The sequence below is a fragment of the Pseudonaja textilis genome, chromosome 13 (assembly GCF_049901715.1).
Source record: "Pseudonaja textilis isolate UNSWEBS1 chromosome 13, rPseTex1.2, whole genome shotgun sequence".
NCBI classification, from domain to species: domain Eukaryota; kingdom Metazoa; phylum Chordata; class Lepidosauria; order Squamata; family Elapidae; genus Pseudonaja; species Pseudonaja textilis.
This window is the reverse complement of record NC_142002.1, coordinates 15,299,118-15,326,833: the sequence shown is the minus strand read 5'-3', so window position 1 is coordinate 15,326,833 and position 27,716 is coordinate 15,299,118. Positions and strand designations below refer to the sequence as shown.

Below are 27,716 nucleotides of genomic sequence, written 5' to 3'. Positions count from 1 at the left end.
AGATTTCATAAAGCCCTTCCTTATTTGAATCCCTACTGGGAAATCGAAAGTTAGAGAGAAGGCGATTCGGAAGCACTTAACTCAAATGTTTGTGTGACTACAGAACCTCTTGAGTGAATTCTGGTTCCTTCTTTTTAGAATAGAATAGAATTCTTTATTGGCCAAGTGCGATTGGACACACAAGGAATTTGTTTCTTTGTTTGTTATGTTACATATAAAGGTAAAAGTAAAGGTAAAGATTCCCCTCACACATGCGTGCTAGTTGTCTCCGGCTTTAGGGGGGCAGTGCTCATCTCCGTTACAAAGCCGAAGAAGAGCCAGCGCTGTCCGAAGACGTCTCCGTGGTCATATGGCCGGCAGGACTAAATGCCGAAGGCGCACTGAACGCTGTTACCTTCCCACCAAAGGGGTCCCTGTTTTTCTACTTGCGTATTTTTACATGCTTTCGAACTGCTAGGTTGGCAGAAGCTGGGACAAGTAATGGGAGCTCACTCCATTACATGGTGCTAGGGATTCGAACCGCTGAACTGCCGACCTTTCTGATCGACAAGCTCAGCGTCTTAGTCACTGAGCCACCGCGTCTGTATACTGTATATGGACAACTTAAACATTGATTTTTCTACTCCTTGCCCTGGGATTCAGTTCTCTTGGAGATTTTTTTCTAGGTTAAAGGGCAATGAACGTTGTGCTATTCTCTGTCAGGCTTAAATGGTGATTATCTGTGGCTGTAACCGTTTAAGCTACTGAATGATTGATGGAATTTGAGAACAAAATGCAATCTCCATGTACTTTCTAACTGTTTGAAGGGAACCATTATCAGTGAGATAGTGTTGTGGTTCGTGGGCAGCAGGTGTGGGGTCTCAGAGAGCGAGGATTCAGATGAGAGGCCTGTGTGTGTTGCAGGGATGGGGCCAGGGCTAAAGGAGAGCGGGGTGCTGCCTTTGGAGATGGTGGAGGCTGGCAGCAGTGAGGAAGAGGTCCCCGAGGAGCCTGTGCCTAGTGTGCATGAGCGTAGGGCTGCTCAAAGGAAAGACCAGCTGCAGTAGCATGAGCAACTCAGGAGTAAGGCTGCAAGGTAATGGCCCGTCCCTCAAGAGATAAAAGCCAGCTGAGAAACCAGAGTTCTTTGCAGGAAGCAAAGAAGTTTTTGCACTCAAGCCTTGTGGACGTTCAGAATAGCTTGGTTGGTGTTTGGAGACTCTTTGTGTTTGAAATATTTCTTAGTAACTTTATCTAGAGTTCTTGGCAGCCTTGCACAACCTTGGCAAGGCTCGTTCTTATCAGAGAAAATTAGTTTGAAGCAGCCTTTTAACCGTGAAGGAACAGAATTCGTGAAGAATCATTAAAAGGTTTTGCTGTTACCTCTGTTTCATGTTTGTTTCCTTGGAACAAGGTTTGGGTCAGAACAGAGAGTTGCAATTATGGCTGCAAGGGAGGTTATACACACAACCAGGGTTTGTACAAGAGGCTGCCAAGAGTACAACTCCTGTTTTCAGATCTGTGATAATGCAGGCAATTCTGGACCTACAGGGGTTATAGCACCGGCCTGATTTTACAAGCTTTTTTGGTGTTGGTCGTTAAGCCAATGCAGCAGTCATAAAACGAATGCCACTGTTATTAGACCAACCGTTTGTTCAGTAAGGTGTGGTTTTGCCAAAACTGTTGTAAAATGCGGTCAGGTGACTGGATCCCAACTGGAATTGGATAACTCCCTTTTTGTAGGTATGTAGGTTGCAACTTTGGATGGTCATTAAGTGGCTTATCATACAGTCAAGGACCGCTTGTAACGATAACCCAAATATTTTAGCAGTCACAGAAAAGATTTTTCTGGCATTTCAGTTCAGTTTTTCTGCCAAATTTGGTAGTCCGTCCTTCCTTCCTTCCTTCCTTCCTTCCTTCCTTCCTTCCTTCCTTCCTTCCTTCCTTCCTTCCTTCCTTCCTTCCTCCTTTATTCATTTTCCTTCCTTCCTTCCAGGGTGGGATTTTACCTGGTCAGAACCAGTTCTATGGACCAGTTGTTATGATTCTGCCCAGTTCGGAGAACTGGCAAATTGTGCCCCTGGCTGGCCCCTCCCCTCCCCTTCCCCCCCCCCCTCACTCCTTACCTGGCATGAGCGCCATCAAACTTGCCTGCTAAGTTGCTATTTTTCTTTTCTTTTTTTTTCCCCGACCATCAGTTGTTCTGCTGTGCCGGGAGATTTAGATTAGCTAGAAAGCAGGCAATCTTAGGATTTCTTGATTTTTAACTAATCTAAAAGCAGAACTGAACCTTCCTTAGGACTGAAGCTTCTATTTTTCAGTGCAGACTCAGGTAGCAGATTGCAGAAAGATAGATCTCTAAGTGAATCTATGATTCTGTGAGCAACTCAATCTGCCTGCCTGCTTTGCCTGATTTTGGATAAAAGTTGTTTTTTTACAATAAAAAATTAAATCTTTACATAAATCTTTACAATATTTCCATACAAGCCACGCCCAGCCAGTCACGTGACCAGGCCACACCCACAAATTAGGCCACACCCACAGAACCAGTTGTTAAGAAATTTGAATCCCACCCCTGCTTCCTTCCTTCCCTCTCTCCCTTCTTTCATTCTTTCTTAACTTCAGTTCACCGCCTTATGTGATTGACTGGGCTGCATGACTGGCCCAAAGTCACCCAGTGAACCTCCGTGGTTGACGAAGTCCTATGCTCTAACCACTGCTCCACTGATGGACAAACCACAGAGGTTCATAGGCTGAGCTGCCCTATAGATCTTGACGGTTGTCCCGAGCCAAAAATCAACAACAAATTCTGAGAGGGACCTTGTTCTCCAAAACAACTTTCTTATCCAAGAACGAAATCTAGAGCGCTTAGAAAATGCATATTTTGGTCATTAACTGAAAGTCACCTCCATGAATTTTAATCCAGCTGTCCCGTTTGAATAATTTATTTACCGATCAAAAGATTGCATACGCTGCTAGGGCAAAGGGAGAAGCTCTCCATTAAAAACAAAAACAAATCACCGCCTGGCTTTTATCTCCATTTTTAGCATCCATGAATGACAGAATGCTGAAAATCAGTTCCTGAGACATATCCTACTCTTTTTTGGGGCATAATCACAATAAGGAGGATGATATTTAAAGCACGAGTAGCAGATCTCAACCCCCATTTCTTTTCCAAAACTAAATGAAATCCTTAATTGTTACCTTTCTTTCTTTCTTTCTTTCTTTCTTTCTTTCTTTCTTTCTTTCTTTCTTTCTTTCTTTCTTTCTTTCTTCTTTCTTTCTTCCTTCCTTCCTTCCTTCCTTCCTTCCTTCCTTCCTTCCTTCCTTCCCTCCTTCCCTCCTTCCTTCTTCCTTTCTTCCTTCCTTCTTTCTTTCTTTCTTTCTTTCTTCTTCTTTCTTTCTTTCTTTCTTTCTTGCTTTCTTGCTTTCTTGATTGCTTTCTATTATCCTTCTACAGTACCAGGAATGCTGGAATATGAAAGTCTCCAGGGGATTTCGGGCTTAAAACCAACCGGATTTCGCAAACGTTCTTCTAGCATCGATGACACAGATGCTTACACTATGACCTCCATCTTGCAACAGCTCAGCTATTTTTACACAACCATGTGTCAGAACGGCTTAGACCCGGAGCTTCTAAAGCAGGCCGTGAGGCAGATTTTCTTTCTCATCGGAGCAGTTACTCTGAATAGCCTCTTCCTTCGGAAAGACATGTGCTCTTGCAGAAAGGGCATGCAAATAAGGTAAACCTTTTGAAAAATAACAATAATAACAACCACCAGAACTCTAGATTCCACACTTCCATTTAAAGGGAGGGAGAAATTTCAAAAGCAGCTCAACAATTAAAGTGACAAATTTAAATTGGGTTGCACAAGTAAGATGGATAAGCAACATGCAAAGTTGTGATAGGCATCTTGTACAACAAATGATGCTGATAGTTTACCTGAGTTCTCAATCATAGATCATGGTTTATAAATTACATTTGGCTCATTTTGCCCATCATACTTAAGCCAGTGTCAAACTAACCACATTAGGACTTAGTCCTAAGTGTAATCCCAGCTAGTATCAGGAGATTAATGAGAGGAACAGGTCACATAGCCAGAATATTGGTTAGGTCACAAATATTTCATTGCATTTGATAAAAACGGAATTATTGCAAGGGAAAATGGCACTTAGAATCAAAATACATATCATCAGTGAGAAGGGAAATTGCTGTTTTAAATGATGGCAGATTTAAAAGACACATTTTTGAGAGCACCACAAAAGGAATCCATTCCGGAGAATCTATCTCTGTGCTTCAAAAGGTAAATGTTTAAAGCCCCAGCAGGCACCTGCAAAAATAGCATTCCCTAAGGAAATCTGCCTCTTTTGAGTTATCATACCTATAAATTTTGGTATGATAGCTCAACATAGGCTATTGGCTATGCTAATCAGTATTTATGGGATATGACATAAAAGCTCAAATACAAAAAATTTAAGATATCCTAGACCAGTTCTGTGAGCGTGGCTTGGTGGGCATGGCAGGGGGAGGATACTGCAAAATCCCATTCCCTCCCCGCTCCACTAACCCGCTTTCCAGCTCCGTTCTCCTGTGCAGGGCAACCAAAGAAGACCCAGCCAATCAGCTGGGACACAGGAGGCGGAGAATACATGGGGGCGGGGCCAGTCAGAAGTGGCATTTGCTGGTTCTCTGAACTACTCAACTATTTCCTCTACCAGTTCTCCAGAACTGGTCAGAACCGGCTGAATACCACCTCTGGTCCCCAACCCTTGGTCTGTGAACCAGCACCGGGCCATGGCATGCCAAAAACCGGGCCATGCAAACAAGTGAAGCTCCATCTGTGGGATGGTGGCCATATGCGAAACCACGTCCCCAACTTCTGGTCCGCAGAAGAACCTCTCTCACCCTGGTCCCCAAAAGTTTTGGGGGGGTGACGGTGCTGTTTTAAATCTAGAAGGATGTTTTAAAACCAAACGGCCGTTTTCTGCTGCTTCATCGTCCCAGGTGCAACATCAGCTACCTGGAGGAATGGCTGAAGGAGAAGAACCTGCAGAGCAGTTCTTCCAAGGAGACTTTGGAGCCTCTTGCTCAGGCCGCCTGGCTTCTTCAAGTCAAAAAGATCACAGAGGAAGATGCCAAAGGGATCTCGGAGAACTGCACAGCCCTCTCGGCTATGCAGGTATTGAATTCATAAAGGAGAACCTTTGTAGCTCGGGGTTGAAATGAAGGGGTCCTTGGTGTTCTCTGAGCTTGATGGCTTTCTGGCAGACATTTCATTACCCAGCTAGGTAACATCATCAGTGCTAGAAAGGAGGAGGAGGAGGAGGAGGAGGACTGTGGGGTTCTTGGTGCTCTCTGAGCTTGGTGGTTTTCTTGCAGACGTTTCATTACCCAGCTAGGTAACATCATCAGTGCTAGAAAGGAGGAGGAGGAGGAGGAGGAGGAAGAGAAGGAGGACAGTGGGGTCTGGGGGCTCTCTGAGCTTGGTTGTTTTCTGGCAGAAATTTCATGACCCAACTAGATAACATCATCAGTGCTAGAAGGACATCTTTTCAGGTCAAACAGAGAGCAAACTGCACCCCCTTCTAGCACTGCTGATGTTACATGGTTGGGTGATGAAACGTCTGCAAGAAAACAACCAAGCTCAGGGAGCACCAAGGACCCCACAATCCTCTTCCTCCTCCATAGATGTCATTCCCCTCTAGCACTGAGGAGGTTACCTAGTTGGGCGTTGAAATGTCTGCAAATAAACAACCAAGATCAGAGACCACCAAGGGCCCTTCAGTTACTAAAGTCCTTCCTGGATTTGAGGGGTTCGTTGACTTTTTTTGTTGGACTTTGGCAGTGAAGGCTATAAATAGTGATCACATGACTGCAAGGTGCCAAAATCATGTGACCCATGGGGCACTGCAATGGCCACAATTATGAGGACCCATTAAGTCCCTCTTGTCCAGCACCCTTGTAACTTCGAACCTTCACTGAATGACTGGGTGTTAAATGTACTTTGTTCTTTGATCTTCCCACCATCTGATTCTCCTAATGGCTGTCTTCTAGATGACCTTAAGTGCAGTTTTACTTACTATGAATGTACCCTATTGTTTGGGACGGGGTTGTATCATAGATTTGTGTTAGTTCTATAGTTTTGGTACAGTCAAACAGTTAAATCCATAAAGATTCTCTTCTCTTCTCTTCTCTTCTCTTCTCTTCTCTTCTCTTCTCTTCTCTTCTCTTCTCTTCTCTTCTCTTCTCTTCTCTTCTCTTCCCTTCCCTTCCCTTCCCTTCCCTTCCCTTCCATATTCTATTCTATTCTATTCTATTCTATTCTATTCTATTCTATTCTATTCTATTCTATTCTACTCTACTCTACTCTATTCTATATTCTCCTCTACATTCTGTTCTATTCTATTCTATTCTATTCTGTTCTGTTCTATTCTATTCTTCATTTCAATATTCTGTTCTGTTCTACTCTACTCTACTCTAGTGGTTTTATTTCCCTTTCAGACTACAGTTTTCAGATCACAATTTCTTTTAATCCTCCCCACAGATAGTAAAAATCCTCAATTCCTACACCCCCATTGATGATTTTGAGAAAAGGATAGCTCCATCCTTTGTTCGTAAAGTCCAGGTATGGTTTTAACTCTTTATTTTGCCCCTCGTATTTTTGGACTTTTAAGTTTTTAAACGCCAAACCTCTTGAGCCCTCTTCTGTTTGAAAAATGGCATGTAAATCAAGGAAACAGATAAATGAATATAATAAATGGCAGTCTACCGGACAACGTATCCATATATAACTGCTTAGACGCATGCATGCATCCAGGAAATTGTTAACCTTCTCTTTATTCTAATTTCAGGGAATGCTGAACAATAGACAGAATTCCACCCAACTGATGCTTGATACCAAATACCTCTTTCAAGTAACATTTCCCTTTACACCTTCACCTCATCCACTGGAAATGATAGAAATCCCCAGCAGCTTCAAACTTGGCTTCCTCACTAGAATATAGTTACAAGAACTAATGCATTATAAATTCACTCTTTCCCAAAGAGTAAATGCAGACTGTTTAGCAATGCTACTGCATCAGCATAAATCTTCTGATGATGATACCTAGTTTGCATCACTGATGATATTACCTGGTTCGATAATGAAAGGTTTGTAGGAAAACTCCTGAGCTCAGAGAGCACCACGGACTCAACTGTAAAGCTTTTTTAAAATGTAAGAAATGGATATTCGGTTATGCTGACTCCAGGCTAGCATTTCTTAAATCCTAGCGACTTTAAGGTATGTGGACTTCAACTCCTAGAATTCTGACTGGCTGGGGGAATTCTGGGAGTTGAAGCCCACCCTTCTTAAAGTTGTGAAACTCTGCTGTAGATTCTTCCAATTTTAATTTATAATTTTATAAATTAAATTTATAAATACGCTTATAATGAAGGATTTTTTTCCATAATGAAGGACTAAGGAAGAGTTTATTTTAACCTGTCGCATTTGGAACACAGCTTATAGAATGGCACTGTTGTAAAAGTATGGACTAAGACAGTCGTTTTGTTAGATGTTTCGTATGTGTGTGGCATGTGTATAATGATAGACGGTGCCACAGATGAAATGACAGTATTCCACTAGATATTGTGTGAAGTCATTGCCACACAGATAAGCTAACTTCCTACTTAGCTTTTTCTAGGTCATCTAAAACTGGCTAAATGTGTATTTGTTACAACTTTCATCTTTCATCAAAAGAATTAATCGTTTGTATATGACAAAGGGGGCAAGACATTTATATGCACAATGGTAGAAAGATAAACAATCCCCACCACTCAAACATGGAATTTGAAATTAATGGAATTGGTAGATATGGCAAATGTGATTATTTTAATAAAAGAGAAAGGTACATTCGGTTTTGCTTCTACAGTGGTACCTTGGTACTTATCCTTAATTGCTTCCAAATAGTGTGTGATGAGCACCAAAAACGATGAGAACCAGATAATTTTTTCCCATAAGGAATAACGTAGTGAGTCACAAGTTCTAGCTTGTGCATTGAGTATCAGACAAAGAATGACTACTTGGACAAAATTTTTACCTCAAAATGTGTTGAGTACCAAATTTGATGAGTTTCACTGTACTTGGAAACTATTTATGGGGTTCTTGCTTGAGAAAAATGAAGGACTGATTTTAGGGTTCAATGATTAGTTATGATTATAGAAATATTGTGTATTGTTATTCTTGATAGTCATGAATACATATATACTTGTATATTGTATATTTTTATGTTCATGTTTAAACTTTATGATATATAATTTTAAGGCTATTTGATTGTTTAATTTGTATACTTTTATACAATGTGTCTTTGTTTTAACTTAAGAGTATGAAGTTACTTTATATTTGTATCTATATTGAAGAAACTCCCAAGAATCTTTTTTTTTTCTTGTCGCTTTTAAACCATTTCCCTTTTTGATCTCTCCCCTAATTTTTCCTTTTCTGTTATTTTGTAATTCATCTTTTATTTTTGAAATTTAATAAAGTTCACTTAAAAAAATAATTCTTCCAAGGCAAAAAAAAACAGCAGAGAGAAGGTTTTAGCCTCCTCTTTATACATATGTTACAAACCTCTCCGCGTTGAACGGATGATGTTTTAATTCCAGGTGAAACAAGCAGCTTAATTCAAGAGGAATTAAGGAATTCATTTCTCTCTTGTGTTCTTAGAAGTTTTTTTTTAAACCTTGAAGGATTTCAGGGGAAAAGGTGCATACCCCATATAGATACCTAGAGATTTTAATGGGAACAGCCTCTTTCTGAGTTAGAAACCAGATTCACCTATGTTGGCTAGATGAGGAATGGAGAACTATTTGAGGCAAAAGAAAGGAACATATTCCAGCCTCATTGAATGATCCATTTCCTAGAATTTTCTTTAACTATTTCAACCATTTGCAAGTCTCTGGAACTTCAAGCAGCATCACAAGGTCCTTCTATACATTGCAGGGTTGGTAAATCCCTCTAAGTAGATTAAATCAGCCTTAAATTCTTCCTCCTACATTTTAAATAGCCCACTGATTAGCTTGCTGCCTTCCTAACACTTCAAGGTATCACTGTGGGTGAAAAAAGGTAAGAAATACCCTTACTATTTTTGATTACAAGCCTAAATTATCTGTAGAGTAATGCTGAAGTGGTTTTTTAAAAAAAAATAAAGTCTGTTTTGTTTTCGGTTGGGTTTGGTACCTTACTTGTTCATGGCTTAAAATAAAAACATTATGTACAAGGATTTTAAAAACGTTGCCAGAAGAACAAATGATTCTAAATACCAACAAAATAAAACTGAAGTTTTTGTAAGACTTGTTTCACTCACTATGTATTTGCACCTGATCAATTGTTTAGTTAAATTTGGGTTTTAATTGTTTATTTTTTAAAAAAAGTTGTATTTTTAATTGTTCTACTGTACCCTGCCTGGAGTCCCATTCATGAGATGGACAGCCATACAGATTTGATAAATAAAAGAGAAATTGTTGGTTTACTTTCATTTCTCCTACTATAAATTCTTTAGTCTTTCTTGGGCATCAGCAGATGGCTGTGGTCCAAGTTTTTTGTATGAACAGAATAAAGTAATTAGTGAGTGAAAAAAAGGTGCAAGGAAAGAAAGAGCGGGGAAAAAGGAAAGAAAAAGAAAGGAAAAGTTATAGAGAAACTGCTTCCAACCTTCACAGCAATTATAAGTACATTTATATGTTACCTCTCTCTAAAATGACAATATAATTTCCTTTGTAGCATAGCCTGTCCTTTCTAATCATCAAACCCGTCAATCACGTTCATTTTTTCCCCATTTTTTCTGGAAAAAAAAGTCTATAGGGGATTTCCAGTCAGTAATAAATGTAATTATTGTGTCTAATCAACCAACTTCCTGTTTATCTGTTATTATTATTTTTAAGTCAGGAAGAAAGCCATACCTGTCACTTCTGCTCTCCTCTCTTTCAGCGGCCTGCCAAGATGTGTGACCAAACCTTTGCGGTCAATATTTTTGGGCCGTGCGACATTTGTAGCAAAGAGAAGGTTCTTCAACAAATATATTGTAAGTCGGAGAAACGCAGCTGCTGTGCGTTATGCGTGAAGCAGGTAAGGGCCTGCAATGATTGGAAGGCTGTTGGCGGGGGAGATCTACTGGATCTCGTGTGGTGTCCCTTCTGATTGGTGGCACCCCATCTTCACTCTCTTAGCAGAGTGGGTTGAAACGAGAGGTTGTTGCTTCTCCCTGAGCTTGCTTTCTTGCAGATCTTTCACGACCCAAACTGCAGAGTCATAGTGTAGGGCAGGGATCTCCAACCTGGGCAACTTTAAGCTTGTTGTTAGTTGTGAAGTTGCGTCCAACCCATCGCAACCCCATGGACAACGTTCCTCCAGGCCTTCCTGTCTCATGAGGTGGCCAAAGTCTTTGAGTTTCATCTTCAGGATCTGGCCTTCTTTTATTTTTATAATAAACTTTATTAATCTTTTATGACTTTAAAATGAACAAAAAATATCTTGACATTAACCGTTTGTGGCATTCATCTTATACTACTATTTTGTGCATTATTTACAAATATATACAATTTATGCGAATGTAAGCATTTAACCTATATGTTGCTTATCATTAATTTTTCATCATCCATCTATCTTAGCTCAATCCAGTCATACCATTTTCCCCAAATCCTATAATACTCGGACTCTTCCTTTTCTTGTAAAATCAGAGTTAATTTATCCACCTCGGCACAAGACATTACTTTTTGGATAATCGGTTCATCTGGTGGTATACATGTATGTTTCCAACACTGGGCATAAGCAATTCTACCTGCTGTTAAAATATGTAATACTATATATTTTATATTTCTCCTGTATTTCTTTTTATATATCCCTAGTAAGAATAATTCCGGTTCTAATTCTATTTGTTCGTTAGTGATCTCATGCAGCCATTTTTTTTTATTTTTAGCCAATATTTTTGAGTCTCCGGGCAGGATCATCACATGTGATAGAATGTACCTTCTTTCTTCTTGCATTTCCAACATGCCGGATTCATGTTGAGATACGTTTTCGCCAATCTCGGAGGGGGGCAAGTACCATCTATAAAACATCTTATAGATGCTCTCTTGATGTGCAGCTGATTAAAAGGATCTGGCCTTCTAAAGAGCAGTCAAGGTTGATCTCCTCTGGGACTGACCAGTTTGATCGCCTTGCAGTCCAAGGGACTCACAGGAATCTTCTCCAGCACCAGAGTTCAAAGACCTCCATTCTTTGGTGCTCAGCCTTCCTTATGGTCCAACTTTTACAGCCATACATTGCAACTGGGAAAACCATAGCCTTGACTCTACGCACTTTTATTGGCAGGGTGGTGACTCTGCTTTTTAAGATGCTGTCTAGATTTGCCATAGCTTTCCTCCCCAGGAGCAAGCATCTTTTAATTTCTTGGCTGCAGTCCCCATCTGCGGTGATCTTGGAGCCCAGAAAAATAAAACCTGTCACTACCTTAAGCCTGGAGGACTTCAACTCCCAGAATTCCCCAGCCAGGTTTAAGAACTAGGAGGACTTGTTCTCCGAATTTCAAGTAGCTCTTGCCAGATGCCGATAATAGCTGGCTCCCTTGTGAACGATTTCTAATTCGACAGCTTGTACAGTATTTACTTCCAGTTTTCGGCAAAGCAGCCCAGAGTGAACCAAGGGATCATTTAATGAAGAGAAGGACTAGGGGAGACAGGATAGCAGTCTTCCCATATCTCAGGGGCTGCCCCAAAGAAGAGGGAGTCAAGCTATTCTCCAAAGCACCTTAAAGGCAGGACAAGAAGCAACGGGTGGAAACTAATCAGGGAGAGAAGCAACTTAGAACTAAGGAGGAAATTATTGACAGTGAGAACCATTAACCAGTGGAACAACTGGCCTCCAGAAGCTGTGAATGCTCCGACACTGGGAGTTTTTAAGATGAGATTGGACAACCATCGGTCTGAAATGGTGTAGGGTTTCCTGCCTAAGCAGGGGGTTGGGCTAGAAGACCTCTAGGTCCCTTCCAACTTTTCTGTTATTCTATTTTAAAAGCTGAGACGGGAAAAAAGCTGGGAATAAATAAATAAATAAATGAAGGAAGGAAGGGAGAGAAAGAGAGAAGAAAAAGAAAGAAAGAAAGAAAGAAAGAAAGAAAGAAAGAAAGAAAGAAAGAAAGAAAGAAAAAGCAAAATTGGGTCGGCCACTTGGGTCACCCGATTTAGACCCATCCGCGCGGGGCTTCTCCCCATCCTCCATCCATCGGTGGATGCCGCCCGCGCTGCGCGCTCCCGAAAGGGCTGCCCCGGGCTCGGCTCGGCGGGGGCGGAGGCTCCTCCTTCCACCCTTCCCTCCCTCCCTCCCCTCCCCTCTCCATCCTCCCCTCCCCATCCCTGGCTGCCTGGCTCACTTGCACGCTCCTCTCTCTCTCTCTCTCTCTTCCCCTTCTGGCCAAGATGGCAACCGAAGGGCTGCAGGAGAAGGAGAGCCTGGCCGTGCTCAAGACCGAGGCGGAGAGCCTGAAGGGCAAGCTGGAGGAGGAGAGGGCCAAGCTGCACGACGTGGAGCGTGAGTCGGGGCCGGGCTGGGCGGGCTGCGCCCTGGGCATCGCCAGAAGGAGGGAGGGAGGCGGGCGGGCGGGCGGGCGCTTCTCCTTGCAAGGCTATTGCAACCCCGGGCGGGCGGGGGGGGAGGCAGCGGGGAAGGGGGTCTCTATTGCAGCCCCGGGCGGGGAAGGGGCGCCCCCTCCCCGGGGCATGCAACCTCCCTCTGCACGGGCGGCTGCCAGGCTGCCCGGCGTAAACAACGGGCACCGCTGGGTGGAGGGATGCCCGGCCAGCCCGAACCAGCGGCGGGCTAAAGAGATATTGGGGGGGGGGGGCGAGGCAGAGGAGACCCCTCCCCATCTCCTGCCTGACTGCTTCTTTTTTTTGCACCCCGCCTCCTGCTTTTCTCTTCCTGCCGGCCAGCGAAAGGGGGCTCTGGCGCCCTAGAAACGTTCAAGCCGTCCCCATTTGCAACCGGGCGCCCTCCAAATGGCCCGGGCCCTCTGCCCCGCCAGGAACCCAGGCAGCAGCAGCAGCCCAGCAGGGTTGGAGGGGAGCTAACTAGGTTTGGACGGGGCCGAGCTGGAAGCTGCTGCTTCTTTGCGTGTGTGTGTGTGGGGGGGTCGCCTTAGAATCAATCCCACCCCCTGGATTTGGGAGTTTGGAGTCTTTGTTGGTTCGTCTGCTCTGAAGGATCTGCTGGTACCCAGCAAAAAAACAAAACAAAACACACCTTTGAACTTGGCTGGCATTGTTGTCATGAAAATGCTTGCATAATTGCTTTGGTGGGGAATCCTAACCTGGTTGAATTATAATATGCTAAATGTATTGGGGGGTTCGACTTCTGGTGGCTCTGGGCAACAGAATAACAATAAACGTTAGCGGGGTTCTTGGAGGTCTTCTAGTCCAACCCCCCTGCTCAAGCAGGAAGCCCTATAGCCGTGATGGCAAACCTATGGCAGGTGGCACGCAGAGCCATTTGTGTGGGCACGCAAGCCGCAGGCAGAATTACCTCACTGTGCATGCGGTGCGCCTCCCAGCTGATTTTCGGGCCTTATTCGGCCTTCCTGTGAAACGGGGCCCATTTTTCGTCCTACAAAGGCTGCAGAGGCTTCCCTCAAGCCTCTGGGAGGCCGAGAAAGGCCTCAAACAGGCCGAAAATCAGCTGGGAGGCGCAGTGCAGATAAGGGGGCAGTGGGGGGGGGGAAATCGTGCACGCAGGTGTGTGGGGGGATGCGCGCATTGCCTTCTGGGTGCTGACACATGAGCATGTACGCACGCATGCCATTTTTGTCACAGGAGCCCCAAAAAGTTAGCCACCACTGCCTTATAGCATTCCAGACAAATGGATGTTTACAATAGTTGAACGGGTTCTCTAAGGCAGGGATCTCCAACCTTGGCAACTTTAAGACTTGTGGACTTCAACTCCCAGAATTCCTGAGCCAGCAACGCTGCTTTTAGACTTCCTGTTGCTGTGGCTGGCTGAAGAATTCTGGGAGTTGAAGTCCACAAGTCTTGAAAGTTGTCAAGGTTGGAGACCCCTGCTCTAAGGACTAGGTGGGCTTTCGTTTTCTCGCCGTCACAGTCCAATGAGAGATGCTAAGTTGAGCATAGCGGATTTCCCTACCCCTCTTCCTTGACTCACCCCCTCCAGATGTGTCCAGCACCAACTCTCCAATCCTCAGCCAGCTGTGGCTGAGAGTTGACCAACAGATCTGCAAGACACAGACCTGCAAAAGGTCGACAACTCATCTCAGGATGGGAAAAAAAAAGGAATATCATAAGTCTTCATCAGCTTGAATTATTTATAATAAAGGCAGGATTTTTTTTTAAAAAAATCCCAGAATTCCCCAGCTAGCATTTTGACTTCAATTCCTAGAATTTCCCAGTCATCGCTGGGAATTCTGGGAGTTGAAGTCCACACCTTTGATGTATACATACCATTGCATTATTAGAATTTTTTATTTTGCAAAAAAACCTGTTTGGCCATCAGGAAATCTGAATCTAAAGAGGCATTACTTGCTTTTCTCAACCAACACATTTTATTTTTCTTTTAAAAGCTTGATTTCCTTGGGCTGTTAAACATTTCAGAGGCACGGAGCACTTTCAGGACTGTATTGAATGCAGGGCGTTCCAGCCAAAAGGAAAAAAAAAACTTTGAGAAGTTTATTCCTGTCCCCTTTCTTGCATTCAGTTTTCTTTCCCAGGGAAATAAATGCATTTCACTGATATTTTTTTTTTAATCTTTCAAGGAACTCTGAAATTTTTAGAAGTCTTTGGCCTTGGGGACAAAACCCACCAAAGCCTGGTAAAGCAGTTTCTCAAAGTGGAAAGTAATTGTGAAAAGACAGCGAATGTTTTAAAAATTCCTGACTTGTTCATCAGTATTTGGCCTTCCAGCAGATGGGAATTAGCTTTTCCTTTCTGCAAGAAGATCCTTTTCTGTTATTCCAAAAATATAACAAAAAAGCTTCTTCGGGATGCTGCTATAATGGTTGCTTTTGGAATGGCTAATCCATCACCGTGATCATTAAAGAGGCAGAAATGGGTTGCTTGAATAGTAGCCAAATAAGCCATAAGGCACCGCTCGTCAGCGCTGGGTTCAGGAGTCCTGCCAAAAAAATAACCCTGCCAGCAAAGACAGGGGAGTTCAAAGACTGTTTGGCCCATAAGTGCTCCGTTTGTGCAAAAGAGGAATATGTCCTGGAACTTGTCAAGGATGCATTGGGAGCAAAACAAGCCTGCTTACAAGAATACATTTGAATTTTTCTTTTTTTGCTGGCCTTCTTTTTGGAAAGGTTTTGGAAGGCGAAGTGAAATTTTTCGAGCGGCTTTTGAAACTGTCAATATTTGTGTGAATGGATGTTGCTTCCTTAACTGCAGTTTTAAGAAGATTTGATGTGGTTTTAATGTGGCTCCCTTTTTTTAGGAAAAGAGTTGGTGCTTTTTAAGGAAGCTCATTCTCTTCCCAGTAGAGAGGATCACTCCTAAAGGACAGGATTATATCAGTAGTAAAATATTAATAAATATGGCTGTATTGGCTTAGGACAGGGGTCTCCACATTTGGCAACTTTAAGACCAGTGGACTTTAATTCTCAGAATTATTCTCTTAAACCAGACCTGTGGACTTTAATTCTCAGAATTATTCTCTTAAACCAGACCTGTGGACTTTAATTCTCAGAATTATTCTCTTAAACTAGACCTGTGGACTTTAATTCTCAGAATTATTCTCTTAAACCAGACCTGTGGACTTTAATTCTCAGAATTATTCTCTTAAACTAGACCTGTGGACTTTAATTCTCAGAATTATTCTCTTAAACCAGACTGTGGACCTTAACTGCCAGAATTATTCTCTTAAACCAGACTGTGGACTTTAACTCCCAGAATTATTCTCATAAACCAGACATGTGGACTTTAACTCCCAGAATTCTGGGAGTTGGAAGTCCACAAGTCTTTAACATTTCCAAGTTTGGAGACTCATGATTTAGGAGCATAAATGATACAACATAAAAGAACTAGCCATATCCAGAATTCCAGTGAGGTTGATTTTCCAACTTGATGAAGAGAACTGTAGAATTTGAAAAAAAAATGGATATGGCAGGTTTTTGTTGGACCTAATAAAAAAATTGCTCAAAGGTCTATAGTAAGTAAATATAAATCTATTATCGGGATTCCGGCAGTTGCCCTAATTAAATCATGAGCCTCGAGCTAAGATTTAAAAACTATAAAGAATTTATTAGGAGTGAACATGATGGCATGACCTGTTTGAAGCTGATTCTGAGACAGGTAATTCACTGTCACCCTTTACCCTGGCTTCCCCCCACTCCTTTGGGTGCATCATAATTCATATTCTCCAACGAAACATGTTCATAGCCAAGAGTCATCAATCAAGTTCTCCAATTAGAGATTTTGGGGGCAGAAACTCCGGTCACTTAGTTACAATCTTTGCAAGATAAGAATGGAATGCACTTTCGGTTTTAAACTGCCCCACTGCTCCTTCAAATTTCTCCCCCCCACCCCCTATTCAGGGCAACCCTAAATCAGGCATAGAAATGTTTTATGAGTTGACATCTACTTTCTGACATGCAATGGGCATAAAAGTTCCTAGAAATCCTCTAAGTCCTTTCACCTCAAATTTGCAGTATTCTTCGGCACAGCAGGACTGCTGGACCATTTCTTCTGCTTTTATAAGATAGCGAGTCCACATACGATGTGAGAAATACCCAGAGAACCTCACAGGTAATTCTAGGCATCTCCCAAAAGTTTCGTTTTAAATTAACACAAAAAAGGAGAAAGAAGGAACAAAGGGGGAAAAAAATGTCCATTATCAACTCAGTGGGTGATTCAGAGCTACCACCGTCGCTCCACTGTCCGCCCTATTTCACAGGTTTGTTGAGATTATAATATGGAAAGGTGAGAGAGAACAGTCAACCTGAGCCTCTTTTAGGTGAATAAACGTGTGAATAAATAAAATGAATAGTGCTTCTACTTCTACAGGTTGGAAATTGTGAGAAAGCAACCCTTGTGGAATTCCACATTTGGTTAGAAATAAGCTTGTTCTTGTTCTCTGGTGCTGCTTTGGCCAATAGATGTTGAGTTGATGATCAACAGTAGGCTAGGTTCTTCATTCCTGGTTAGATAGAGTTAGAATTAGAATTAGAATTAGAAATAGAAATAGAATTAGAAATAGAATTAGAAATAGAATAGAATAGAATAGAATAGAATAGAATAGAATAGAATAGAATAGAATAGAATAGGTTTATTGGCCAAGTGTGATTAGACACACAAGGAATTTGTCTTTGGTACAAATGCTCTCATTGTACATAAAAGAAAAGATACATTTGTCAAGAGTCAAGAATCATCAGTTACAACACTTAATAATAGTCACAGTACAATAAGCAATCGAATCATACTAGGGAACAGTCAATAAAAATAGTTAGGATACAAGCAACAAGGTTACAGTCATACAATCACAAGTGGGAGGAGATGGGTGATAAGGAGTGATGAAAAGATTAACAGTAATAGTAGTGCAGACTTTGTAAATAGTTGGACAGTGTTGAGGAAATTATTTGTTTAGCAGAGTGATGGGGTTCAGGAAAAAACTCTTCTTGTGTCTAGTTGTTCTGGTGTGCAGTGCTCCATAGTGTCGTTTTGAGGTTAGAAATTGAAACAATCTATGTCCAGGATGTGAGGGGTCTGTAAATATTTTCACAGCCCTCTTTTTGACTCGTGCAGGATATACAGGTCCTCAATGGAAGGCAGGTTGGTAGCCATTGTTTTTTCTGCAGTCCTAACTATCCTCTGAAGTCTGTGTCTGTCTTTTGGGGTTGCAGAACTCAGTAATTCCTCTGTAGAACTGTTATCAGCAGCTCCTTGGGCAGTTTGAGCTTTCTGAATTGGTGCTGAAAGAACATTCTTAGAGAGCATTTCACTGAGACAGCCATAGTCGGCGCCATCTTGGATCCAGATTTCCATAATTCCCGGTCAAAGGTCCTTCTGACTAGAGATTAAGAATCCTGAAATCCAGACATACCTAGAGAATATTAGGTAGGGTAGGAATTGTTTTTCCCTTGGTCAAATTACCTTTCAATGCAGTGTGGTCCTAAAGGTGGAAATCAAAGACCAGGTCTTTCAACCAGGTGAGGTTGTCCATCTTTTGGGGGTCCTTGCTCTGGGATGCAAACAGGGCCATTTCATTTCCCTAGGTTGACACTTCTTCTCCAGGTCTTCTGCTAATCTCCTTCTTAGCTTTTGTATCTTGCCTGGGGTCCTGACTGGGCCTGCTTCCATGGTGGCTCAGGTCTCAATGCCGCTTGTGAATTTCTCGTAGTGCATCAGGTGGCGGAACGCGTGGAGGCTTTGGGACCATTTGTGATGAAGACACGGAGGACCCTGAAAGGCCATGGCAACAAAGTCCTCTGTATGGACTGGTGCAAGGACAAAAGAAGAGCTGTCAGCTCTTCCCAGGTAACAGGAGTTTTTATTTGTTTATATTGTTTTTATCAGTTTCTTTCTAGACTGGTGCTTCTCAACTTTGACAGTGTGAAGATGGATGGAGTTCAACTCCCAGAGCTTACAAGAGAGGGAGAGGGGAAGGAAGGAAGAGAAAGAGAGGGAGAGAGGAAGGAAGGTGGAGAGATGAAGGAAGGAAGGAAGGAAGGAAGGAAGGAAGGAAGGAAGGAAGGAAGGAAGGAAGGAAGGAAGGAAGGAAAAGAGGGAGGGGGGAAGGAAGGTGGAGAGAGAGAGGGGGGGAGGAGAAGGAAGAAAGGGAGAGAAAGGGATAGGGGAAGGAAGGAAGGTGGAGAGAGAAAGGGGAGGGGAAGGAAGGGAGAGGAAAAGGAAGGTGGAGAGAGAAAGAGGGAGAGGGGAAGGAAGGGAGAGAAAGGGATAGGGGAAGGAAGGAAGGTGGAGAGAGGAAGAGAGAGAGAGGAAGGAAGGGAGAGAAAGGCAGAGGGGAAGGAAGGAAGGGAGAGGGAGAGTGGAAGGAAGGAAAGTGGAGAGAGAGGCGGGGGAAGGAAGGAAGGACAGTGTCGAATATAAAAAGTGGATATTTCTTTTTATCTTGACAGAGGGCTTCTGGGAGTTAAAGTCCACCCATCCTCAAAACTTTCAAGGTTGAGAAGCACCTAGGGCAATACAGCTATTGTATCTTCTGCTCCATCCCATCCTCTCAGTCAAAGGATTATGGTTTCACCACAACAGAAACCAAGTGCACATTTTATTCCCTAAGAATGACAAGATATAGAATATGTTTAACCATGCTCTTCATGGTTGATGTTACAGAAAGACCCCTCGTCATAAGGGCAAAAGCCAAAACAAAGGAGAACCTGGAGGTCTTGATCTAAGCGTTGTCTAGGGCCAGCAACTCAACAAGGATTTTTTTTTTAGTGTCAAGTCATGAAGGAGGTGAAAGTTTTCCTGAGGTTCTCCTCTCGGGATGGAGGGACGCTTGGCAGGTGGAGAAGTCCATCTTCACAACTAGATCCTGATTTTGGCCTCATAGCTGAGTAGGAATAAAAAGGTTCATGGTGATTAAGAACACCATGGGAAGAACAAACTGAATATTACATGATATGGGAATTATTTTATCAATGGTTGGAAAAGAAAAATGGAAATTAGAAATGAAATATATGAACATACAAGATATAGATAGATAGATAGATAGATAGATAGATAGATAGATAGATAGATAGATAGATAGATAGATAGATAGATAGATAGATAGATAGATAGATAGATAGATAGATGGATGGATGGATAGATAGATAGATCAATAGATACTGTAGATAGATAGATACTGTAGATAGATAGATACTGTAGATAGATAGATACTGTAGATAGATAGATAGATAGATAGATAGATAGATACTGTAGATAGATACTGTAGATAGATAGATACTGTAGATGATAGATAGATAGATAGATAGATAGATAGATAGATCGATAGATACTGTAGATAGATAAATAAATAGAACGAACATATATGAATATAGAGGGGAAGGAGTCAAGAAGGAGATGGTTACAATGATAAGATATGTATACTAGTTTAAACAAGAATGTAATGTAATTGTTGTAGGGAAATTGTATTAACCACAAATATGCAGAAGATACTTGTACCCAGACAACGCACTGTATAAAGAAAGGGTGGAATGTTTGTAAAATAAAATAAAAAGTTTATACAAAAAAAAGAACACCATGAGAAGCTCCAGGGAAAAACTATTGATGGTGGGCCACCAAAGTCCATCTGATGAACACCAGGGGTCACTCATGACTCATTGAGACCTCAATGGGATAAGAGTGCCACCTTCCCTGACTGCCACTAAGATCAGATTGATTAAGGCAGAATATCTGAGCTGACTTGATACCACAAAAGGGTTTATTTTTGTTGATGTTATCTTTTGAAAGTTGACACACCATCGGTTTAATTAAGTCGGGTCTCCTCTGCCTCATAAATTCCTGTAATTCTAGGCAGGGGGTGTAAGCAGTGGACTCAACTACACTGTCACTTCCAAATAAAACACCCACATTCCAGAGAGTTTTGAATTCTTCCTTCTCTTCTTTAGGACGGGAAGGTGATCGTTTGGGATGCCTTTACCACCAATAAGGTGAGTTGCTCTAGAACATCTTTCCCCAACAAGATCGGGCACAGTCTGAAGGGTCTGTTGGATGTGGGGAGAAAATCCACCCTATTTTGTCTCTTTTTTTTTCTCCAAAAGTTTTATTAAGTAAAGTATTAAAAACATTGGATGTGGTGTGATCATCCTGAAAATCCTGTTTGTCATACATATTATAGCCTGGAATACATGTTTTATATACATTTATGCATCTATATATTTATTTTATACAATATTTTCTAGTTCTAATCAGCCGTTCTGCCAACCCTACTTTCTTTTGATTCTAGATCCTTCTTTTTTTCCCCACCATTGAAAGAATTTATCCCATACTTTATAGTATTCTGTCTCCTCTTTCATTTTGAAAGTTAATTTATCCATCTCAGTGCACGTCCATATCTTTTTTATTACTTCACTTTCATCAGGAATTTCTTTTATCTTTCCACTTTTGAGCAAAGGCTAAACTTGCTGCCATAATCACATGTATTATTAAGTACATCTCCTCTTTGTTGTATTTTTGGGTTTATATTCCACTTTATGCCCTACCATCTCCTTAAGCCACCTCTGAATTCTATTTTGTCTCACGTTGCATTGTTGCGTAAGGATGAAGACTCTCAAGTTCTGGTTGGCCTTGATGATATCCAACACCACATTTGCGGCTGGTGGTGTTGGGAATTGGCTACGTTTTGTCCCTGGGCCTTTTCTCTTAACATCTCAATGAGCTTCCCAGATTGTCCAGTAGCAAGGCTGGGTCAAGCGTTGGCTGGAGAGATGCAAGGAATGATTTGTATTTCAGGAGCATGCGGTGACGATGCCCTGCACATGGGTGATGGCATGCGCCTATGCTCCGTCTGGATGCGCCATTGCATGTGGGTAAGCAGAAGCCTCTTTAACGAAAGGTGTTTGAAAAAAATCTGTGTTTTGATCGTGACAAGCGGTGCTACTTTCTTCTCTTAAACCAATGGGTTTCCAAATGGAAATTTTTAAAAATATTGGCTGGATTTTAATATTGGCAGAAAGAGAAATGGTTTGGCTGCATGTATATTATAATGCATATTAATATTTTTATCTTGCCCCTATTGCCAGACTCTGGGCACTATCTGAAAACATCAAAATAACGTGTCTATATATACAGCAGAGGTCTCCAAACTTGGCAACTTTAAGACTTGTGGACTTCAACTTGGCCTATCTACGTTTGAGTTGAAGTCCACAAATCTTAAAGTTGCCAAGTTTGAAGACCCCTGATGTACAGTAATGGGATGGTGTAAAAAAACCTCCTCTAGTAAAATAACCTAGCCCAAATAGAAAACCTATAGAAGAATAAATAGGAGGAGACCCATCACCATTAAGTTTCAAAAGCCTGCCTGAATACGATCATATTCACAATTACGGGTACATTCAGGCAGATCTTGAAGGAGACCTTGGAAATGAATGGGCAGGAACCACCTCTGGAGATATGGCTACCAAGACTGAGAAGATCTTTTTTCCTTTATATTTAGTTACCGTCAGTGGTGGGATACCGGTTCTGTGGGCGTGGCTTGGTGGGCACGGCAGGGGAAGGTTACTGCAAAATCCCCATTCCCTTCCCACCCCCTAGCCTGCTTTACAGCTCCGTTCTCCTGCGCAGGGCCACCAAAGAAGACCCAGCCGATCAGCTGGGACTCAATGGGAGGCAGAGAATAGATGGGGGCGGGTCCAGTCAGAGGTGGGGGTTTTGCTGGTTCTCCAAACTACTCAAAATTTCCACTATCAATTCTCCAGAACTGGTCAGAACCTGCTGAACACCACCTCTGGTTACCGTGGTACCTCAGTACTCATTAATTGGTTCTGGGAGGCCTAAAAATGACGAATGCTTAATATGTGGCTCTTCATTTCGGCTAGAAAGGATAGCGAGTCACAAGACAGCCAACACCACTTCTAGCTTGCATGCTGAGTACCAAACAAACAATGAGTTCTGGGGCAAAATCTTCACATCAAAATGCGTCGAGTCCCAAATTTGATGACCTCCAGAGACGTCGAGTACCAGGGTAGCATTGTATTTATAGGTCACCTTTCCATCCACTGACCCTCAACAGAGCTTTCGGCCAATGTAATGCAATGATTACCAGTGAATTAAACAAAATTTACAAACAGAATAAGAAATAGGTCTCTAGAAGGACCTCCCACAATGCAGTTTCTGAAGGGGAAATGAGATAAGGAGAAGATGACTCTCCGTATATTACATCTCAGGTTGTTCAGGAATTCAGAGTTCCCATCTCAGATTTTCAATCTAGTCCAGAAATAAATTGATAATCCAGGAGCTTTGAGGGCTTCACGGTTGCAAGGCCCATACAACTAGCATAACTCAGATAACACCAGCAAGATTAAATAGGTCGGTTTTATTACCCAACCTGAATGTATGTATGTATGTATGTATGTATATATGTATGTATGTATTCAGCTTTGTTCGGGTATTTTCCCACGTCATTATAGTTGTGCTTTTAAAGTTGTAGCAACGTTTCGGCAGAATCTCATCTGCCATCCTTAGGCTTCTGTATTGTGTTCGTCTGGCAGATGAATGAACACAATACAGACGAACACAATATAGAAGCCTGATGATGGTAGATGAGATTCTGCCGAAACGTTGCTACAACTTTAAAAGCACAACTAAAATGATGTGGGAAAATACCCGAATAAAGCTGAATACCACACATGTAAGTACCCGCGAAAACTTAAGAAAACATATGTATGTTTGTATATCTATCTATCTGTCTGTCTATCTATCTATCTATCTATCTATCTATCTATCTATCTATGTATATATATTTCAAAAAGGACTTTCCTTCTCCCTTTTCCCCCTCCTGTTTTTAATCTAGTGGTCTGGATAACAAATGCTCAGTATACCCCCTGACCTTTGAAAAAAACGAGAACATGGCCGCTAAGAAGAAATCTGTCGCAATGCATACTAACTACTTGTCAGCTTGCAGCTTCACTAATTCTGATATGCAGGCAAGTGCATCCAACGTGCATCTTGTTGTTACTCTTTGCGTTGGAAAAGTTGTGTAGTGCAGAGTGGCTTTCACAATCCCTTCACAATCCCTTTAAAAACACTCATTTGTTTCTTTTGGGATAGGGATGGCTAAAATACTCTTTATGTTTCATAGGGGAAAATCAGAGTCACCCTTTTCTCGTCCCACAGAAGTCCACCTAATAAGGGCTCCTACCATCATATTTTAACGGCCCCATAATCCTTTTTGGTGTGTAGTCTGGGCAACTGAATGGAGCTAGCGTTTGTTTAATGGCCGGATGCCCTTCCTGTCACCAATGCAGAGTTATGTTCAGCCAATATATTCTCATTGTGCCCAGGGAGAGAAATATCTGCCTCTACCTAGAATCGAACTCACAGCCTCCTGATTTTGAGATGAGAGCTCCACCTCTAGGCCACCGCACCACTCCTAATAAGGGCTCCTATTCTCCCCCTAAAAAAATAATAAATACGGAAAAGCAAATTGCAAACTTTGAAAATCCTCCACTCAATTTGTGGATAGAAAAGTCGGCTTGATGGGTTTCTCCATAATTCTTCAGGAGGAGGAGAAGTTCTCCCACCCACCCCCGATTTTTTTTTTTCAAGAGGCAGCTGGACGTCCTTTGTTTTTCCTTGAAGATGTTTCGCTTCTCATCCAAGAAGCTTCTTCAGTTCTGCACTGAATCGTCTTCAAGGAAGACCAAAGGAAGTCCGGTTGCCCCCTTGGGACACTCCAGTGAGAAGAGTCTGATATTTGTCTTCTCTTGGAACTGAATGAAGCTGGGGAGGGTACAGACCAAGGAAGGAGGAAGGATTGCAAGGAGAAGCTCCCACGAGCCCCTTCTCCACCTTCCTGCTCAATTCAGGGACGCTCCACTTAAAGAGAACATTCGCTTAACCTTCTCTTTTTCTCTGAAAGAAATGCCCAAGGTGCTTTTGATGCAAAATCGAGCACGGCATTCGCTCTTTCTCAGTGTGCTAGCGTAATATCAGCTTGAGTGGAGTCTATTCTGGGATGTGAGAGGAAATTGCTATTTCCCACTCCGCTGTTTCCAGGAATAAGCCCAAGATGACGGTGCAAGTCTATTGCTATGGAAACCAGTGTCACCCATCTACCTGTGGGCTCTTAGCATATGAAACTCTAGCCTTGAGAGAGAGAGAGAGAGGAGGCTGGTGGAATAATTAAAGCCGATGCGATGCAGAGATGTTCTAGGAAATGGCCTGTGAGGAATGAGATACCACCAGCAAGAGAGTTCTACATGAAAAGACCTCCCATTTTTCTAGACGTAGACATTCTTTTCAGCAAAAAACCCGGCTTTTCTTTTAAAAAAAAATCTTTTCAGGGACAAATTCCAATATAAAGGATGGAACTTGCTCTGTTTTGCTGCACCCATTTCAAACAGGAATTGTATCGCGTGGCTTCTTCATCAATTATCAGCACTCAACCCTTTACCCCATTATGTCATCCGAAGCCAAGAAAATTAAGTTCTCGCTCTTACATATCTGTCTTTGATTTAATCCCAGTGTTGACTGCACAAACAAAAGACCAAAAACACTCTTGTTTTTTTTGTACACCCTGATACATGTTGCTCTCCGGATCCATGGAGACTTAACCTTAAGTGGGTTTGCCCCTCAATGGGATTTTCCCATGTATTTTACTAGGAAGCTTAGGTAGGGCAGGTTCAAAAACATCATCACCCTCCTAAGCATATGGTGAGCTAGGAACGGGGGTGGCATTCCACCGGTTTGGACCTGTTGGTGCAAACCGGATGTTAAAGTTACCGCTGGTTTGCCGAATCAGTATTTCAGCCGACTGGCTGGCTCAGTCCTCCCTTTCCAGGAGCCTGCATATATTCCATTTTCAATGGAATATGTGCAGGGTCTGCGCGGAGGCTCTGGGAGGGGGAAAAACGGGCCTTCCAGAAGTCCGGAAATGGGCCTATTTCCGGCTTCTGGTGGGCCTCCAGAGCCCAGGAGGCCTTTGGACCCTTGGGAGGATGAAAACAGCCTTCTCCAGGTTCTGGAGGCCCACCAGAAGCCGGAAACAGGAAGTTCCGGTAGGCCCTACCTTCCATGGCCTCGCCCGGGCAGCGAACCGGGATATTTGAATCTCACTCCGGGCTAGGAATCCATTGGCAAAGTCTGTTTTGCTCTCCCTAGGTGGGTTTGCCCCCTGCCCCCAATGCAATTTTCCCATGTATTTTACCAGGAAGCGTATATAAGACGGGCTCACAAAGCCAGTACCCTCTTAAGGATACTGATGCGCTACCAAGCCATTGGCCATGTCCATGTTGCTCTCTGAATTTGTGATTTGATGCAAGTTTGAATGGCCTCTTTGGTTGTTTTTTTTCTCTCCCCCCCTCCCCCCCCCAAAGATCTTGACGGCAAGCGGTGATGGTACCTGTGCCCTCTGGGACGTTGAAAGCGGGCAGCTTCTACAGAGTTTCCACGGACACGGGGCGGATGTCTTGTGCCTGGATCTTGCTCCTTCAGAAACGGGGAACACGTTTGTATCGGGGGTAAATCGAGCTTACCTTTACGCAAGATGGGGATTAATGGCCCCTTCGCTTAATGGCCAGGTTCCCAATCCCAATTGTGGTTGGTTGGTAAACGAGGAATCTGATTATTGCTGCGGTTCAGGTTTGTGGACGGGGTGAGAGCACGGGGGAGATACTAACACTGTACAAAGATATTTCAAACAAACAGCATCCATTTTGTGATCTCATGATGTTGAGACTCTAGCAAGAGTGCAAAGAAGAACAACCTGAATTATTAGGGGACTAGAGGCTAAAACATATGGTGAACTGTTGCAGGAACTGGGCCTGGCTAGTCTAGGGAAGAGAAGGACCAGGGGAGACAGTAGAGCAGTCGTCCAATATTTGAGGGGCTGCCCCAGAGAGGAGGTTGGGATCAAGCTATTTTCCAAGGCACCTGAAGGCCAGACAAGAAATAATCGATGGAAACTGAACAAGCAGATATTCAACCTGGAGATAAGGAGTTTTCTGACAGTGAGAACAGTCAACACATGGAACAGCTGGCCTTCAGAAATTGTGGGAGCTTCATCACTGGAGGCTCTCAAGAAGAGATTGGACTGCCATCTGTCAGAAATGGTGTAGGGTCTCCTTTTTGGGTGGTGGGCTGGACTAGATGATCTACAAGGTCCCTTCCAACTCTGGTTGTTCTATATTCAATGGAACAGCTTTGCCTTCAGAAGTTGTGGGAGCTTCATCACTGGAGGCTCTCAAGAAGAGATTGGACTACCATCTGTCAGAAATGGTGTAGGGTCTCCTGTTTGGGCGGTGGGCTGGACTAGATCAGGGGTCTCCAACCTTGGCAACTCTTAAGACTTGTGAACTTCAACTCCCAGAGTTCCTCAGCCAACTTTGCTGACTGAGGAATTCTGGGAGTTGAAGTTCACAAGTCTTAAAGTTGCCAAGGTTGGAGACCCCTGGACTAGATGACCTACCAATGTCCCTTCCAACTCTCTTAATCTAATCATTGTTTCCCTACATACATATATATATATTTGTACGTACATACATACATACATACATACATACATACATACATACATACATACGTTTTTGTAGATTTTCACGGGTGTAGGTATGCAGGTTTTGGCGTGTTCAGGTCTTTTCCTGTAAGATTGAGAGTATCTTGGCAACATTTTGACAAGGTCTCATTCACCATCTTCAGGCTGGTGCTTTTGGCTTCGTTCTTGTGTGAGCAAAGTGTTGATCGGAGCTGCCGTCTCTCTATAAATGGGACCTCGTTGAAACGTCGCCAAGATACTCTCAATCTTACACCGGAAAAGACCCGAACATGCCAAAACCTGCATATATATGTGTGTGTGTACATGTGTATCAATCACAATATATAATAATATGTATATTGTTGTCATTTATTTAGGGGTGTGATAAAAAGGCAATGATCTGGGACATGCGAACCGGACAATGCATTCAGTCCTTTGAAACCCACGAGTCGGATATTAATGGTGTCAGGTGAGAATCCTATTTTTGAAATGGTGCGTTGGTGCACATGTTGACAAAAATAGCTTTGTGAGGGGAGGGCAGAAGAAAGAGAA

The 27,716-nt window shown here is 42.6% G+C and overlaps 2 protein-coding genes across 8 annotated transcripts in view; both read left to right on the top strand.

The window, feature by feature from the left end:
* Positions 1-9,483, top strand: part of MYO5C (myosin VC) — a 50,276-nt gene extending 40,793 nt beyond the window's left edge. For 4 of the 5 annotated variants that reach the window (XM_087941904.1, XM_087941903.1, XM_087941902.1 and 1 more), the window contains exons 38-41: positions 3,440-3,722; positions 4,985-5,159; positions 6,525-6,605; positions 6,832-9,483. In XM_087941904.1, the coding sequence (XP_087798030.1) occupies positions 3,440-3,722; positions 4,985-5,159; positions 6,525-6,605; positions 6,832-6,984 (692 nt within the window). In that variant the 3' untranslated portion in view covers positions 6,985-9,483. Of the gene's footprint in view, positions 1-3,439; positions 3,723-4,984; positions 5,160-6,524; positions 6,606-6,831 lie in introns of those variants that run through there. The other variant, XM_087941905.1, reaches the window with a different exon arrangement.
* The window catches only part of GNB5 (G protein subunit beta 5), a 30,028-nt gene continuing 11,307 nt past the window's right edge, over positions 8,996-27,716 (top strand). For 2 of the 3 annotated variants that reach the window (XM_087941912.1, XM_087941913.1), the window contains exons 1-9: positions 8,996-9,077; positions 9,942-10,079; positions 12,428-12,539; positions 18,348-18,484; positions 20,581-20,622; positions 21,425-21,501; positions 23,484-23,616; positions 26,008-26,151; positions 27,542-27,633. In XM_087941912.1, the coding sequence (XP_087798038.1) occupies positions 9,954-10,079; positions 12,428-12,539; positions 18,348-18,484; positions 20,581-20,622; positions 21,425-21,501; positions 23,484-23,616; positions 26,008-26,151; positions 27,542-27,633 (863 nt within the window). In that variant the 5' untranslated portion in view covers positions 8,996-9,077; positions 9,942-9,953. Of the gene's footprint in view, positions 9,078-9,941; positions 10,080-12,427; positions 12,540-18,347; positions 18,485-20,580; positions 20,623-21,424; positions 21,502-23,483; positions 23,617-26,007; positions 26,152-27,541; positions 27,634-27,716 lie in introns of those variants that run through there. The other variant, XM_087941914.1, reaches the window with a different exon arrangement.